Below are 18,439 nucleotides of genomic sequence, written 5' to 3'. Positions count from 1 at the left end.
TGCAGGTGGCGGACAGATAAGGAAAAAGTTGTTAAGGGGTATGTGAGAGACTGCAGTTTGCGGAACTCCAAGCTAGATGCTAAATCGTATTTGCATCAGAGGATCTAAAGGCAGAAGGGGACCTTTGGGACTCACCCTGTCCAGGTCTGTTATTTACAGATGAGATTTAAACAAATTGTCCAAAGTCATAGAGCTCTTAGAACTGGGACTGGAACCTCTGACATAGAGAAAGTTTCTATAGTTTGTATTCTTTTAAGTTCTTTTGAAATTACCATTCAGAGTAATTTTGGGGGAGATTTATTTATTGTGGAGAAAGTCCAAAGACAGCAAACATAAAGTGAGGTACTTTTATGTATAGTATCCCATTTGATACTCACAACCACCTTTGAGGTAACAAATGTTTCATAGAAGAGAAACTGAAATTACTTCATAAACTGAAAGTGATGTTTCATTTAGCCCTCATAATAATCCTGTAAAATAGGTAAGACAGCGAGACATCCATTTCACAGGTGAGGATAGTAAAACTCAAAGGGATTATGTAGTTTTTAATACAGGCAACTCAGTGGTAGACTGGACCTAAACGTTAGCTTTCTAATTCTGACTCTAGTTCTGTTTCCACCACACTATGCTGCTGGTATGTGCTAACCACTAGAAACATTTGCCAGGATAAGGAAATGGAAAGGTAATTTCATGCTCGTCTTCTTGGGAACAAGGACTGATCATCAGTAGGCATAAGTTCCTATTACGTCAGTTATAAAGTCCAGCTGACCCTTGAACAACACGGGTTTGAGCTGTGTGGGGCCACGTATGCACAGATTGAAAAAAAATACTATAAATGTATTTATGATTTTCTTGATAACATTTTCTCTTTTCTAGCTTATTTTCTTGTAGAAATACAGTACATAATACAGATAACATACAAAATATGTGTTAAACTACTGTTTATGTTACCAGTAAGGCTTCCAGTCAACAGTAGGCTATTAGTAGTTAAGTTTTTGGGAGTCAAAAGTTATACGTGGGTTTTTGACGGAGCCAGAGGTTGGCACCCCTAACCCCTGCATTGTTCAAGGGTTAACTATTCTATCGTTTGCCATTGAAGTAATTATTGTGTATTAGAAGTTTTTGAAAATTGTTGTTTACCAAAGAATAGTCTTTTTGAGGTGTGGTAGATGAGATAATGCTACATTCATAGGTACACTATTGGATGTGCATAATTTTATTGAATGGTGTCTATGGTATAGCAAGAGTTAAACCAAGGGGAAAAGTAAATAGCAGGTTGCCCTTTGCGATCAGGTCTGCTTCATATATAAGCCTACTAAAATAATGTGTTTTATTCTTGCAGTTTAATCCCCTTTCTCCTCTTTACTCCCTGGATGTTCTTGCTGATGCTTCTCACCGAAGATGCTCACCTGCGCACCGCTCTGCCAGGTAATTGTCTCCTGGTGGCTGTTTTCTCCCAGACAATACCAGTTTCCTTTCTTACCACACTTTTTAAATTATAAAGTATGTTTATGTATAGCATCCAATTTAATCTTTACAGCAACCTCTAGAGGTCATTGGACATTTTACAGATGCAGAAGCTGAGGCAGAGTGGCGAGGTCTCTCTCCTGTGGTCATGTGTCTAGTATGTGATTTAAGTTTCAACTGTGACCTGAGTCTTCTGCCTCATATTTCATATTTCTTCTGCTACAAACCCATCTTCAAAGCACATTATTAACGGTCCTTGCCATGACCTGCAAAACCCTGCATAATCTGACTTCTGCCTGCAAGTCTAAACTCCTTTCATAAACTTCCTCACTGGGGGAGAGAGCCAGCTGCACTAGGGAACTCCATTTTGTTCTTCAAAAATAGCCACCCTTTCCTGCCTCTGAACCATCACATGTGTTCCCTTTGCCTGGACTGCCATCTTAGAGCAGTTCCTTCTCGTGTCAGCTTGGGCCACCTGTGCAGGGAGGCCCTCTCACACCATCCTAATCTAAAGGGGCCACCTCTGCCACTCCCTGCGTGTTATCTATTTCTTTTTTTTAGAGCTTTTATCATAGTCTGTAGTAACTTTGTTTATTGGGGCTTTTTCCTCCCCTACTTTCCCCCACCATCTCTCTTACTAGAATATAGACTTCAAAGTGCAGGGACGTTGTCTTGTTCCCTGATACCTCCCCAGCACCTACCACAGTGCCTGGGACTTCCTAGGGATTTAGTATGTACCGGGCGTGCCAAAATAATGCCAAACAAATGTATACAAGTGGACACTTTGGTCAACATTGCTCAAGCAGTAGTTCGCCGTAATCAGAAGTGTCTGGACGCTGATGGTAACCACTTGGAGCATCTCTTGTAATTGCAGAAGTTAAACGTGACTTGTATTCATCTTTTGTTATTGGTATATATTGAGTGTTACAATTTTAATACAATTTTCCTTTCTTAAAATGTGTATATATTTTTTTGGCACTCTCTGTATTTGTCAGCATGAATCCTGTGCCTACATAGCAGAATGAATTTAGTGCCTCTCAATGTAAATTCTCATGTTAGGTGACATATGAAGTAAATATGGTTTTAATTGTAGCACCCCTAGCAGGGTTGTTATGTACAAAAGAGCAGCTAATAGACTGAACCATAGAACTTTATTATTTCTAGTGGCACAAAGAATTTCTTTCTGAGGTTCTGATTTTTTTCTTTCTATTATGTTCTTAAATGGATATGTTCATAGATTTGGGGTGTAGACTGCACAAAGAAGTTACTCTTTCATGGATACAATGAGAACTTCCACTATGGGCTATAATAATAAATTGCACCATAACCTGCTATCAAACCTTCTACTCGAGTAGTATGTTAATGGAGAAAGTCTTTTGAAAAGAGAGCCCGTCACAAATGATGTCACTAGGAAAATCGAAAATTGTGAGATGATGATAAACCACTGTAAGGCCTTTTCTTCAGTAGCATGTGATTTATTCGTCATTCATGAATTCAGTGTTTGCCGACTCCCTACTATGTGCCAGGCTTCGTTTAGGTCCTGCCCCTAACGAGCTCACATGCTCATGGGAAAGTCAGGTGTAGAAAGTGACAGTTACGATATGAGTGAGAAGGGCACAAAGGTGTGCCCCAGAATGATAGGAAGCACAGAGGAGGGGTCCTAACTCGGAGGCTCAGGGAGGCCTTCTTAGAGGCGGTGGTGTTCAGCCATCTTGGAAGATGCAAGATACCAATCCATCTTTTGAAGCAGTCCTTCAGCTTTTTGTCTTAAAACCAAATAAAATAATGGCACTGTACACCTTCGGGAAGACTGGAAATAGCAGTGTGTCACGCCCGATGCTGAAGGTGGATTATTTGTCTGCCTTCCTTTACCTCTGCTACCTCGAGCTGTGCTCTGCTGAGATTGGTATCCGTGCTTTTATCAGGTTTCCTGTTGCCTTTAAAGCCTCCTCCTGGCTGGAGTGGGTGTCAGCTTCTTGTTTCTTTGTGTATCTCATTATCCACCTCATTATCTTCATTCTCTTGCTGGCAGTGCTTGTGGCTAGACTTGGAAACATGGGGAAGTCTAGGCTGTGCTTCTGGTGCCCTCAGCTCTGGGGAAATACGACTTATTGCTTTAGACCATTGCCAAGAGCAAGGCGAGAGAATGTGGAGATTATAGCGGATCCTTGCCCTCCTAGACATCCTTCCCAGGGGAGCAGATGCAAAGTGGGTTGCCACACCGAGGTTCTGTGCGGTCGGGGGAGAAAATTTTTAAACTTACACTTGTTTATATTTTCTTATCCTTAAATTATTTTTTTGTTTTCAATTGTACATATATTAGTCTAGCAGCACATATTTTGGTTTTATGTGCATGTATTACATATATAAGGAGTGTTTGCTCAAATTGTTTACTCATGAGGGTGCACAATCAGTAGTTTGGTAACCACTCACCTGTGGGAAGTGATCAGCACAAGTGACCTCTGTGCAGTTTTTAGAAAATGTGGGTGATGAAACCCTGAGCCCCTGGGGCGCCTCTCATTTCTTTGAAATAGTGGGGTCCCTGCTCAGCAAAGGGTCAGTAGAGAAGGAGCAGTCAGCTTTGGTGTGGCCAGCTGACGAGAGTGGATTCAGAACTAGATGGTGAGCTTTATAAAGAGTGGACAATTTTAACCAAGTCTGGCACCTGGGAAGGAGAATGGTAGAGTGGTGCTGGTAGGGAAGAGGCAGGTGAATGGCTGTATTAAAAACTGTTTCGAATGGAAATTTTACTTTTTCTTGTTCCATTTTATCTGTGGTAGGAAAAGATTTCCTTCAAAGCATCGGGGCAGCATTGGGAATTTCACACCCATCATTAGAACGATTTGTGTGTGTGTGGTGACTATGTTATCATTAGTGGTATAATTTTATTTTGCGAAGAGAGAAGTGTTTCCTGTTTTATCACAGCTTTCCCCAAGGAGGGCTGGTGTATTAATTTGCTGTATTGCCTCCTGGCTGTTCCCAGGCTGTTTTTCCTCTTCATCATGGAATTTTTAATGGCCCTAGTGCCTCTTGGGAAGCATGTGAGGAAGAGTTCCTCGGGGAGTGCTTTCCTTTTTTCACATGCCTATAATTACTCTCCTTTAAGAGCACAAAGAGTTTGATAATCATGCCTGAACTGTGAAGGTTTCCTCCTGTCAGGGTATTGAGCTGAGGCTGCTTCCTGCCTGGGCCTGGCCAGTTCCACAGAACCACACACTCACCTGCCTGGAGTGAGGACGCTTACCTGCCTCCTCATTGCTAGGGCATTATACAGCTCTGGTTCTCAGCGCGAGGCCTGGGGGTCGCTGGGGGCTGCGAGTGACCGCACCGTTCTCGCTTGTTTAGTATTTCACTGCTATAAACAAAGAAATAATGGGACTCTATGATCTTAAGAGATCATTTTATTGATGTATCATTTTAATACAGCCCAGAGGGCAGGTGCATGGATGGGAGAGGGAGTCTTTGTGGTGTTTGTGCCACCTAATAGATACGTGAGTTAAGCGCTTTTCAGAAATAACCACTCTAGAAATACCTAAGGTTGGTGGTGTTCAACCCTGGCTGCATTTTGGAATCACCTGAGAAGCTTTAAAACATAAATCCTTGCTGGGCCCCACTTCCTAAGATTGTGATTTAATTGGTCTGGGATGAGGCCCAGGCATTTGGCATTATTTTAAAGCTCCCAGGTGACTTCCAGTATGCAGCGGGGGTTAAGAACTATTGCCCTAAATGAATATGGTTTTATGACTGCTTCTTTGTGATTTGCTTAACAGGAAATCCCATTTCATAATTGGCACGAGCTCTGTGCTTTGATACTGTGAGCACGATTCCTTGTGGGAGGTGGGACAGTGGACTTTTCTTAGCTTTGGAGCACTGCTGCAGGTGACAGAGGGTGTTGGGGTTTAGCACAGAGTGGCACACAGTGATGACGAGGAGTCGTTGGCTGGGTGGACGGGTAGCTGGACAGCTGGCGGTTGTGGTGTATGTGCTGGTTTTGATGGCTGGTACTGGGATGTTGCTGTTACATTAAAGAGGTAATACTTGGTACGGGTGTCAAGAATTGCTGCCGCTCAAACAGCAGATGGTGTGATTGGTGTTCTGATAGAGGCGGTGGTATTGCTGTCAAGGACACAGTCAGAGAATGGTAATGAGCGAGTGCTGTGGGCAGCTTTCCTAAAAGGAGAGATTTGCCGATGGTGCAGGATAGCGTTTCTTACCACTATGGCCTCAGAAAACCATAACTAGAACTTATCAGCTGCTCCATCTCTGTATGAGGCGCAAGTCACCAGCTGTAGTTTTTGAATGTCTTGTGGCAGTTAGGAGTTTTCTCCAGCTTTCCTGACCTTTCTTCTATTTGGGGTGGTGGTTTGGTAATGTATCACCATTTCCATTTATTCCTTCTTTAAGTTCTTAATCTCATATTAGTGGATATTGGTGTGAGGCAGACCCAGGTAAGAATCTTGGCTTTACCTGGGCAAATGACTTAACCTCCCCATGCCTCAATTTCCTCATCTTTAAAATGTATTTATTGGGCTAGTGGTGATAAAAATGAAGTAACATATTTGAATGTTTCACGTACTGGTAGCTGATATTATTATTTTTGTTGCATAGTTACTACCCTACCTTGTCCTTAGGATAATTGGAGTTTTACGGACTGGAGTTGCCGTCCAGAGCTGTTTGCTAATGAGATGTAGTACAGATTCTTGAGGTGCTTAAATGGCCTCAAATGGACCATAAGAGGAGGCATTTGGATCGGGTTTGGGTAAAAGAGAGAGACCTTCCTGCCCACTAGAGATTTGAAGTATGATCGCCTGTGCTCATTGTAATTCATTTTATCTGTTCACAAACGTGGTGATCTGCATATCAGAGTTGTGTGCCCAGCTGGCTGTGCCACTTGACAAGGAGTTTCAAAGAGCAAGAAGAAGACTCAATTCATTCCATTAATTTTGACCTTTGGAGCCACAGTAAACAGCCTCCGGTTTTACCTCAGGGCTTGGGGGAAAGAACCTTTTGTTAGTCCAGTACCTGGTGGGGAGACTGTGATGTACAGCAGCTCTTGCTCACCTCTTCAGTGCCTTAGCTTCAGCCGTGTGTGAGGAAGTGTTTCTGCTGTAATATTGTCACAGGGCTGCCCGTCCTGTCGGAACTTCCCATTATACAGCCCGCAGTTCTTGAATCTTTTGTCCTCTGTTGGACAGTCTTGTTTACATCAGCTCTCAGCCAGCTGGCATCCCACAGCCTAAGTGGTGTAGTGGAAGCATTCTTTCTCTGTTTTCCCTTGTAATATACCCATCTTTCCAACTGATGTGAAACTCTTCTGCTCCTGTGGGTGGCATGAAACAGCTTCCTGATTTGTCATCCTTGGCTCCGCCGTGGGAAGTAGATTGCGGCGAGTTTTCAGGAGCTTGTGAGCAGTTTGTTACAGACCGCTGAGGGTTAGTTTTGAGTGAAAACACTAGTGGCATTGGATCTCTTCCTCTTAGACAAACCTCCACTGTGCCCTGGAATTGTGAAGTGGTTTTCTTTTCCTAGCTGCTTCTAGTGTCACAAACCAGGTTCCTTTCCTGTGTGCAAGTCAGTGAAAATATTTCCCCTATTGGGTATTCAGTAAGTGTCAGGTAACCCTGCAGATAAAGTCACATGTGAGGAAGGGCTGTCTCTACTTCCCTAGATTTAATTCTGTTTTCCCTCATTTTATCCTGGCTCTCACTTTGCTTGTTCCTTAATTACAGCTCAGTTCTTTATGCATCAGCCTTCCCCCTTATGTTGTTAGCTCCCGGTGGAAAGGCCCTGGGCTCAGTCGTCTTGTGTATCCCATCTCTACATCCAGCGGAATGCTTTACACAGGGTAGGCCTTCAGACGGTGTTGTTAAAAATAACTGAGGTGAATAGATTAGTAATAAAGGAGAATAATTGGAATATGATATGTATGTCCTTTGGTCCTTGGAACTATCAGTCATTTTTTCTTGATGTTACTTATTTGTTTGTGTTTAAGAAAAAGTACAATAAATAAATACCTTTTCACAATGAATTTTATTTTTACTTCATGCAAAAACATGAAGTTTTCAATGGGCTTTAGAAATAAGGGATTTTTGAAGGTGAACTGTTCCTTAAATTAGCTTGCCATCAGCAGATAAAGACTGTTTTCTCTCCTTAGGTGTGACTCTAAACATCTTTGTTCTAAATCTAAAGCAGTCACGTCAGTTATTTTTTTGCCAACATTGGTTCTATTAAACATGCATGTGTTTCTCAAAGTAATTTTTTTTCCCCTAAAAGTACATTCCTGCCCCAGGGACATAGTGATCTGCCCAGTTTCCTAAGTAACAGTGCAGTTTTAACAACTCACCTGATCTTTCAGTTACCTGAAGTAAAAAATAAAACAGAAATGTTGTGTTTACTGTGGATATACAGAATACTCTTTCAATTAATTGTTAATCTTCAGCATTCACCTTCACATTTAGGATATGAATGTAGTGGCTTCTCCTGAAGCAAGAATGTCTTTAAAGAGGGTGTTTGTTGCTTTTAATGCTCATATCCCCCATAAATTCTTTTCAGCAAATGTTGCTGAATGTGATGCTTTAGGGGAAGTACTGACCTAGCCCTCATGCTGTGAAAGAGGCAGTGCCCGAAGGACGCTGAGGCCCCAGTCAGATGAAACGGAGCCAGTGAGCCTGTTTTTTCCTCAGGGTTAATTACTTATATACTAGGGAACAGTATTTTAATTTAAATTTGTATCCGTTTTAATCATTCTGTTATTCTTTAAGTTAAACATTTAGATCTTTTATTGACTAGCTTAGTTTGGGGAATTTGGCGTATTTCAAAATAAACGTATTACTGGTCCTTCTCCCACCCCAGCGTGGTGGGAGATGTGTATTTTGTCGAAACTCCATACGTCATTCTGATAATCATTTGTCATTCCAATTGAGAAGGAAGTTTTCATAACTTGGTAGGGATTTTTAGCTTAAGTTACGCTTACGCCTTTTTTGCCCGCTGCATAGTTGAGAGGTCCTCTTTCCCACATATAGTACGTAGTTTGCAACACAAAACAACTGTATGCTGCCCTTGGAAAAGTTTTTAAAAATCTAGTTAAATCTTCTACTGTTTCTACCTACAGGGAGGGGGCTCTGTGTGTTGGTGAGAAGAGGAAGGTCAGACTCTTCTTTCCTGTCTTTCGTGATACTCACTTGAGCATTGTCCCTTTTCAGTTTCTGTCTTGTGAGTAGACAGTGATACTGTCCGAATAAAATAACACAAATTGAAAAAAGAACACATCAAAAAGAAAAGGAGCCGAGGTGGTTAAATGCTCCTAAATGAAAATGGGGGCGGAAGGAGGTCAGTCTCTTTATTTTCCCTTCCCTTCATTAGTTTTTGATGTCTACAGTTGACTGACAGGGGGTTATTTGGGGTTTAACAAAAATTGGAAGTACCTCTTGAATAGGAAGCTGGGGCTGCAGCAGTTGCCTGCCCCCATACTCGGGTTCCCAGAATAGCTCAAGGGGCCCTTCTGACCCAACACGGGTTGCTCTTTATTCCTGAACAGGGCTGTCCTCATGTTCTGAATGTGCTCTGCAGCATGGCAGGTTCCATTTCCTGTCTTCTTTAAATCCTCTTGCCCCAAGCACCCCCATCCTCTTTGCTCTCCCCAGCCTTGTTCTGGGTTCTCTTCCTCCTTTGTCCTCTAAGGTTCTTCCCAAGGAGACAGAGCCCTCACAGGGAAAAATAGATTTTCCCAAGCTGTAACTCTACCATTAACAGTGTTCGCTTGAAACCAGAAAGAAGGGAATGTCTTACTGTGCTTCTGTAACAACCGACTGTTTCTCTTCCTCCCTTCCCACGTCTTTGCTGGGAAGTACAGACATCCCTTCTGTACTGAGCCCTAAGCTGTGATGTTGTTCTCCCCCTTATGCAACAGCTCTCCGACTTGAAAACAGTCTTAAGAGAAACGTTTTAAGAAGGAAGGAGCATTAACCTGGGTTTTAGTAATGAACATGACTTCTCTTTATCTCTGCCTCAGTTTTTCTGTGATTCAGATTCTGTAACTAGAAAAGCTGTGCAGCGGGAAATAGTATTAGACCACAAGGTCCATTAGGGAAGAAGCTGGTTTTTGTTGTTGTTGTTTGTTTGGTTTTTTTTGTTTGTTTGTTTTGATGAGTCCTTTAATAAAATTACCATAAAATGTACATCAGAGATGCCTCCTGACTGCTCTTGCTTCATCATTAGAAGTTATTCTGAGGATGGCATTGTCTCTACTGCTCTGTGAGTTTTTTTTTTTTAATTTATTGGGGTGACAATTGTTAGTAAAATTACATAGATTTCAGGTGTACAATTCTGTATTACATCATCTATAAATCCCATTGTGTGTTCACCACCCAGAGTCAGTTCTCCCTCCATCACCATATATTTGATCCCCTTTACCCTCATCTCCCACCCCCCCCACCCCCCTTACCCTCTGGTAACCACTAAACTATTGTCTGTGTCTATGAGTTTCTGTTTCTCATTTGTTTGTCTTGTTCTTTTGCTATTTTTGGTTTATATACCACATATCAGTGAAATCATATGGTTCTCTGCTTTTACTGTCTGACTTATTTCACTTAGCATCATACTCAAGATCCATCCATGTTGTCACAAATGTTCCTATATCATCTTTTCTTACCGCCAAATAGTATTCCGTTGTGTATATATACCACAACTTCTTTATCCATTCATCTATCGAAGGACATTTTGGTTGTTTCCGTGTCTTGGCCACCGTAAACAAAGCTGCAATGAACATTGGAGCACACGTGTCTTTATGGATAAATGTTTTCAGATTTTTTGGGTAGATACCCAGGAGAGGGATTGCTGGGTCATATGGTAATTCTATTCGTAATTTTTTGAGGAACCTCCACACTGCCTTTCATAATGGCTGCACCAGTCTGCATTCCCACCAACAGTGTACGAGGGTTCCTTTTTCTCCACAGCCTCTCCAACACTTGTTACTATTTGTCTTGTTGATGATAGCCATTCTGACTGGGGTGAGGTAAGATCTCATTGTGGTTTTTATTTGCATTTCTCTGATGATTAGTGATGTTGAGCATTTTTTCATATGTCTATTTGCCATTTGTATGTCCTCTTTGGAGAAATGTCCCTTCAGGTCGTCTGCCCATTTTTCAATTGGGTTGTTTGTTTTTTTGTTGTTGAGTTTCATGAGTTCCTTGTATATTTTGGATATTAGCCCCTTATCGGAGGCACTGTTTGCAAAAATCTTCTCCCATTCAGTTGGTTGCCTCTTTATTTTGTTGATGGTTTCTTTTGCTTTGCAGAGAAGCTTTTAAGTTTCATATAGTCCCATTCGTTTATTTTAGCTTTTACTTCCATTGCCTTTGGAGTCAAATTCGTAAAATGCTCTTTGAACCCAAGGTCCATAAGTTTAGTACCTATGTTTTCTTCTATACAGTTTATTGTGTCAGGTCTTATGCTTAAGTCTTTGATCCATTTTGAATTAATTTTGGTACATGGTGACAGATAGCAGTCCAGTTTCATTCTTTTGCACGTGGCTATCCAATTCTCCCAGCACCATTTATTGAAGAGGCTGTCTTTCCTCCATTATATGTTTTTAGCTGGAAGAAGCTGTTTTATTCACTACCATACCCCGGTGCTCAGTAAAACGTCGGTGAACAATAGAAGCAGCAAAACTGCTGAGTAGAAAGAAAATAGTCCACACAAAAAATACATACTTTTACAACAAAATAAGGTTATTGACTTAATAAGTTTTGTTACCTGGTTTCCCTGGCAAGCCTTCAGTTCTTTCCTGTTACAATCAGAGGAATTGCAAAAGTTGAAGGACTTAGGATGTTTAAGGTAACCATTAGGAGTGGGAATGGGGTGGTAGAAGTAGAGCATTTACTGCCGAAAGAGTAACAGACTGGAGGCTTAGCGATTGGGGTCATTTAATGTAGGGACAGTTAGCCCTGAAGCCCTTCATATCACTGAGCAGGGAAGAGCGGGGATCGAAGAACCATGGCCCAGAGGGGCAGGGCATCCTAGGGACCGCCTGGGCCTCTGAGTCCACAGGTGTCCCCACAGGACGTTGCAGAATATAGTGCAGTCTGATAGTGCACCTATGTGTGTAGTAGTGGGTAAGTCATACTTATTTTCATTTTATTAAAGTAAATAAGCATTAAAAAACCACTGTGTTTTATTTAAAATGGTTAAAACTTGAAACATTTTGGTGCATAAATGGTTTCATCATTTTACTCCAAAATTGTCATTCCTTGAAAATGTGAGGTAAGATACTGAGTAGGTCCATAGAGGAGTGATAATATGTGCCCGTAACCATTTAACTGACATATATTAAACACGCAAAGCTGTGAAAATGTTGGATGGCATGTAAATAAAAGGCAGTATTTGGTTAGGTCAGCCCAAGTTAGTACTCCGGGAATATCTTAAAGCCCTTTTGAGTACTTTTCTTATGCATTTCACTTTGTATCCATTTCGTAAAGCTCAGCATTTTGTAAACCTTGATAATGAAGAAGCAGAGTTTTTTAATTAATTGAAGGACAATATGCATACAGAGAAGTTTACAAAGAAATACATACTTGATGAATTTTCATGAAGTCCCATCCAAGTAACCAGCATCCAGATCCAGGAACAGAGCATTATCAGAAAGAACCCTGGAAGCTCCTAGTCGCTGCCCCTCGTCCTCCACACCCTGGTGTTAACATTTAATCTAAAAAGTTTTGGAGCGTCCTTTAATGAGCTTGAGGTAAAGAAGAAAGGGCATGGATATAAACTGTTACCCTTTAACTGCTTTCTCTTTCGGAAGTACTTCAGGAGAAGCAGGATTGAATTAGACCCAAGTGCTTGGACAGTTGGAGTTGGGGTCTGAGTGTACGTCCAGTACCTTGTTTGTGGAAAAAAGGACTGTGTCTGGTACATTTCTCTGTTTGGAGGAGAAACAAAATTTTGTAGTGTCACTTTCTTTTCTGCCTGTGTCTGGCTTCAAAAGGAATTACCACCTCTGCATTTAGACTAAAGACCTGTCTACTTTTGACGTTCTGTCATCTATCTTTCTTATTATTACATCAGCATGCTAATTTGGACTTACTCCTGGGACTTAGGTAAGGTATGAAAAATGAATTGTTTTCCCTACTTTACACATTTATATTTACATTTCACTTTGGGGATTTGGAATTAATTATTAATGGGATACTTAAAGTTAACTCTTCTTTCCATACAGAAGAAAGTGAGCAGTAAAAGTTGATTTGGATGGACTTTTCCAAACCACAGGCTTATATTTTAAATCTCTGCCTGTTTTAGTATTCTTGGGATTCTAAAAAATTTCTTAAGGTTGGGGCCCCTCTGAATAGGAAAATTTGTCCATTCAACAGTTGTCTTGTTGCCTCGCTAACTAAGTTCCTTTAGATTTGACTGAGGTTCCAGTTTTAAGCCATGAAACTTGATCCCCAGCTGGTATAATTTTACTAGATTCCTTTTTATATGTTATGTACTCTAGCTATGTTTTAAAAATTGTGATAAAATATACATAACATAAAAGTTACCATTTTTTACCATTGTAAGTGTGTAATTGGCTGTTTGGTTTTTAGAACTTTTATTCATAACAGTTCCAGTCAACAAATATTTAATAGGGATTAGCTATGTACCTTCTGCTAAGGTAGGTAGATCATTGGAAAATTATGAAAGAAATATAAATATGGTCCCTATTCTCAAGGAGACTAAGCCTCATTAGGGAAAGAGATATATGTACAGCAGCTAAATAATGATTCATGATAGATAAGGCCTTGCATGTGCAAGGAAAGCTTTGTGTAAAGGTGAGAATCAGCTTGCTCCTTCATCAGGGGTAGCATCTATCTAGCTGAGAGAAAAGAGGAACAGGGGAGCTAAAATAGCATACCAGCTCTTTCAGTGTGAAGCCCATTGTCTTTCAGAGAGTCTTTTGCTTTTCTAGTTTTAAAGCTCTCACTGTTTTGTTTTTAAAATAAGCTGAACAGTCAGATGAGGGGACATATTATTAGCGCATAATTTATATGTTTAAAAATCCCAGAAACCAAACTTAACTTGTGACAAAGACACCACTGAAAATCCAGATGTATAGTGATAGAAGGGTTAAACTTCCTATTAAAATTCTATACAAATAACTCTGTTCATGCAGCATTAAACTTTTCAATATATTACCCCTTGGGAATAGGTATTTCATTAGCGAGTTTAGAACAATTGCAGTTGTAGTTTTTATGAAAAATAATTGTACAAAAATCAGCATGTAATGAAACACATATTTACAGAAATTAATCTCAAATGTCTGCTAATCTGAAATCAGGTAAAAAGTTTAGAACGCATATATATTGTAAGTAAAGAGTGAGTTATGATTAATTGTGAATAATCTTGTACTGACAAGGCAAAGTATGGTGCCTACTTTGTTAGCATATATCTGTAATGGGTCAAGGATTTCATCCAGACTGAGCATAATGTCTTAAACAATAAGAATTACAAAGTTAAAACAATATTTTCTTTCCTCACATCTGCAGACAGGCAAACATACACTTGGGACCCCCATGTTCACGTGACATCAAGAGGAAACGGAAACCTGTGGCCACAGCATCTCTGTCTAGCCCAAATGCAGGTAATTGTATGTAGTTATCATTTATTGAGCCCCTACTGTGTGTCAGGTGCTAAATTATGTTTTATATACCTTTCATGTAACCTTTGTAAGATAGGTCATTTTATTTCCATTTTACATGGGCAAACTGAAAATGTGAGAAATAATTTGCCCAAGGTCACGCATATTTTAAGAATTCAAACCTAGTTCTCTCTGACCCTGAAGTCTATGTGTTTTCACTGTGTCACACAGCTTTCTTGAGTTTGAATCCCTGTGTTTCACTGTCAACCATCTTTAGTCATCTGTGCTTTTGTTCTGGCACAGATAAGAAATTAGGTCTCTGTTCAGGAAAATCCTGCTAGGGTGGCAGTATTTAGTCAGTAGCCAAGAAACCACATATGCTTATTTACTTTCTTATTTAGTACACAGTACAGTACATGCTCATTGTTTTATGTATAGTAGAGTGTTAATATTTTACCAGTTATGAAATTTCTAATTAAAAACAATTTTTCAAGTTAAAACCTTTAGTTTTCTGGGCAAAACTAGTTCATAGAAACCAAAATTGTGGTTATCTCTGGTAGGGGGGTAGTGACCACAAGAAGACATAAAGAAGCCTTCTGGGTTGCTGGCAATGTTCTATATCCCGAGCTAGGTGAGGATTACATGAGTATATACATATGTAAAAATTCACTGAGCTATATACAGTTATGATTTATGCGCTTTATTGTATGTTATCTTTAAATGAAAGCAAAGGGGCATAGTTACATATTTATGTCAGCAAGAATATTGGATGTCTACATCCAATATGAAAAAGAATATAGTTAAATGTAATTAGTTATCCTAGGAAATCCTTTATATTATCTCAATACAATTTAGGCTGTAATCCCCTGGATAAAAAGACCATATCGGTTTGTAGTACTATCAGAAATACCTAGTTTTTTTTTTTTCTTTTTTATTATTATATAAGTTTCAGGTGTACAACATTATAATTCAACATCTGCATACATTACAAAGTGATCACCCCAAAAACGTTTAGTTACTGTCTATCACCATACAACTGACTGCCCTCTCCTCTTTCACCCATCTCGACCCCCACCCACTGGTATCCACCGATCCCCAAAGTTGTTTTTTTTTATGATAGTGAATTCATTCTGTGGGAATTGAGTATATCATATTTTTATTTTCTTCAGAAAATATGTTATAATAAAATACTGTATATTTGTTATATATAGATCAGAGCAATTGGTAGTTGAGAGTAGACCTATGACAAATAGGGAGCTCTTTCCCCTACCTTCACTTAGTAAGTTTCAACATGCTCTGAAATTCACCTCTTTAAGCTTCTGTTTGGGACAACTGCTTGATAATGGTTCAGACTGAGATTGTCATGATAATGGACAATCTTAATCACAGGTCTGATGATTGTAGTAAAGTTTTTTAGTGATTTCCACATGGCTATGCCCTTTGCATGTATTATTTCACTTAATCTTTGCAACAACTTTAAAAGGTAGATGCTGTTTTTATTCCCAATACGCGAGATATTTGAGGCTTAGAGAGGTTAATCACTTCCCTGAGGTCACATGGTCGATAAATTACAAAGCCAAGGTCAGACAGGTTTCCCCTTGACTCTAGAGCTGTCCTCTTAAACACTGCTGGTGTTCTGTCTTATATGGTAGGGTTGGTTCCAAACTAAGACTTCACAGCAAATCCCAGATCCTCTTTCAGTCTATGGTATTGGAAACGTTAAAACACAATCTCTCCTCTTCTCTTTTTGTTCTTTTTTCTCTCCTTAATATCCAGCTTCTGTTTTTAGCTTTTAATTGCTTATAAGAGCTGACCTGTTGAGAAGAGTTTAAAATCCTTTGTTCATATTCAGATCGGGAACTGGACTGGGAGGTATTAAACAAGACTTGAGCATTAAACATTTCCCCTACGGAGCCCAACTCCTCCTCTCACTTGTTGACTAAGGTTCGCTTCACTGAACGTTTTTCTTTTTTCTACCCACAACCCGAGTGCCCCATGGAGGTGAAGGACATAGCCCGAGCCCGCGCCATCAGTCAGTAGAACAAATGGGCTTGCTCTGCCTAACATCGGGCCATCTCGGATTCCACCTCTTTTATAGAAATGAGTGATGAAGAGAGGTGCGTTCCGCTTTGCCGCTGTATTAATACACATCAGGGGCCAGCTCCTGGCACTAAATCACGCTACTGCATACATCTGTTATCGGATTCTTCACCAGTGTGATGAACAAGACTGCAGATAGAGGCTTCCTTGTGTCATTCTTTATAGGATTTTCCTAAAAGAATAAATAGCTCAGATCTCTGCCAACACTCTCCCCTGTCACTGTGATGAATTCAGCTTCTTTCTTAAACATGCAGCCACAAATCTTTTCCCTTCCCCCTCCCCCACTGGTGGAAAGTTTTGAGTTGAAATTGGCTGAATTTAAAGATATTAATAAGGCTAGAGAGGTGAAGGAACAGTAAAGAATAGCATGTCTTCCTTGTCTTTTTGTACTAATATTAACAAAAAGCCCGGGAAAAGGACCTTTGCTTAGGGTTGCTAAGTAGAGCCTTCCTGAAGGTGGAGCACCTTTATTTTCTTCTTTTTATGTCCACTCCCCTTCCCATTACTACACGCAGGTGTCTGGTGCACAGAGCCACCCATGCGTCTGACTGCGTAACCCTGTAAACCTGCTTCTATGTCCAGTGCACCAGAGCAGGACGTGCCCCGCAAGCCAGTACCTCATGCTGAAGGGAATTGCCGTTAAAGACTGTAACTGGAAGAGGAAAACGTGTTGTTTTCTCCAAAATTTGAGGTTAAGTAGCTATAAAAACATAAAGAACTCAGATGAAAACCAGACGGCATTCCTTGAGATAATTTTCTTCATCAGAATGGCAGAACAGGACCTTTGGTGTGCAATACCATTCCTTCAAAAAGGAAACACTTGGCTTCAGGTAAAGGAGACTCGGGATGATAAGGTGTTGAATTCAGAGCCCTGACTATTTTGGCCATTCCAAAAGCCTCTTCTGACTTGCTGCTCTCTGGAATAGGATATGTCTCCTTAAAGCATCAGCCGGAAGGGTACCCAACAGTTGACCTGTCAATTAGCTACATCAGATTCCAAATACCAGGCCAGCGGTGCTAGACATGCATTTGCAAGGGCAGAAATCTTTATCTGTTTTGCTGACTGCTACACTCCCAGCAGCTAAACTAATACTTGGCACGTGGACCGATCGCACTAGATATTTGTTGTATGAACACATGAATAGAATCTTAAAATAGAAACAGGATTGTCCTTAGCATTATTCTAACCCTGTGATCGGATTCAGTAGTTCCGTTTTAGGTTGGCCCTTGTCTCGGGAGCCATAGGACAGATTCTTACTGCCCACTATGTCTTTTTAAAATGAAAATTGTTTTTAAAGTTAAACATTTTTTTTAGTAACTATTGAATGGCTATAAAAGTGCATTTATAGAAGATATATAAGGTGTAAAGAAAAACAGTACAGCGAATATCCATGTACCCACCAACCACTTTAAGAAAAAGAACGTCACCTTTAAAATCTTTCTTCTACTCTCCTCAGAGGTATCCATTATCCTAATACAGTTTTTTAATCACTTATCATTCTTTGTTTTTTTCAGATAGTTTTAACAGACATAGGTATCTCTTAGCAATGTATTGTCTAGTTTTGCATGTTTTTGAACCTTGTATAAATGGAATGTCATATTTTTATATGTTACAAGTTTCACCCAGTTATGTTTTTGGGATTCATTCATGTTTCATCCTGCCAAATATCCATTCATTTTTTTACTGCCGTATATGTATGGTATTCCATTGTATGAATATGGGGAATATACTACAATTAAGCATTCTTGATGGACATTTGGATTGTATCCCATTTTATGCTATTGTGAAAAATACTGCATCATTCTGTGGGAGAACATGTGCAAAAGTTTTTTCTGGGCTACTTCACACTCCTTAGGAGAGCTGTGTCAAAAAACAGGAACCAACAAGTATTGATAAAAGGATGTGGAGAAATTGAAACCTTTGTGCATTGTTGGTGGAAATGTAAAATAGTGCCGCAGCTCTGGAAAAACGGTATATGATCCAGTAATTCTGCTCTGGGTATATACCCAAAAGGATTGAAAGCAGAGATTCAAACAGATATTTGTACACCCATGTTCTTAGCAGCATTATTCACAACAGCTAAAAGGTAGAAACATCTCAAATGTTCATTGCTGGATGAATGGGTAAGAAAAATGTGATATATGTTACACACACACACACACACACGCACACACACGCTCACACACAATGGAATATTATTAGCCTGAATGCCTTCATTATTCAGAATGAGATTCTGATACATGCTTCAACATTGGTGAAAA

General features: G+C 40.0%; 1 protein-coding gene across 7 annotated transcripts in view; it reads left to right on the top strand.

Moving 5' to 3' along the window:
* GPATCH2L (G-patch domain containing 2 like) overlaps positions 1-18,439 on the top strand; it is a 51,449-nt gene that overhangs the window by 26,084 nt on the left and 6,926 nt on the right. For 3 of the 7 annotated variants that reach the window (XM_074327180.1, XM_074327182.1, XM_074327181.1), the window contains exons 8-10: positions 1,343-1,428; positions 12,529-12,560; positions 13,986-14,080. In XM_074327180.1, the coding sequence (XP_074183281.1) occupies positions 1,343-1,428; positions 12,529-12,560; positions 13,986-14,080 (213 nt within the window). Of the gene's footprint in view, positions 1-1,342; positions 1,429-12,528; positions 12,561-13,985; positions 14,081-16,692; positions 16,813-18,439 lie in introns of those variants that run through there. The other 4 variants (XM_074327183.1, XM_019733534.2, XM_074327185.1 and 1 more) reach the window with 3 other exon arrangements.

The sequence above is a fragment of the Rhinolophus sinicus genome, linkage group LG03, assembly GCF_036562045.2.
Source record: "Rhinolophus sinicus isolate RSC01 linkage group LG03, ASM3656204v1, whole genome shotgun sequence".
Lineage (NCBI taxonomy): Eukaryota > Metazoa > Chordata > Mammalia > Chiroptera > Rhinolophidae > Rhinolophus > Rhinolophus sinicus.
The sequence above is the reverse complement of the archived record's forward strand: the minus strand, read 5'-3'. Positions and strand labels throughout refer to the sequence as shown.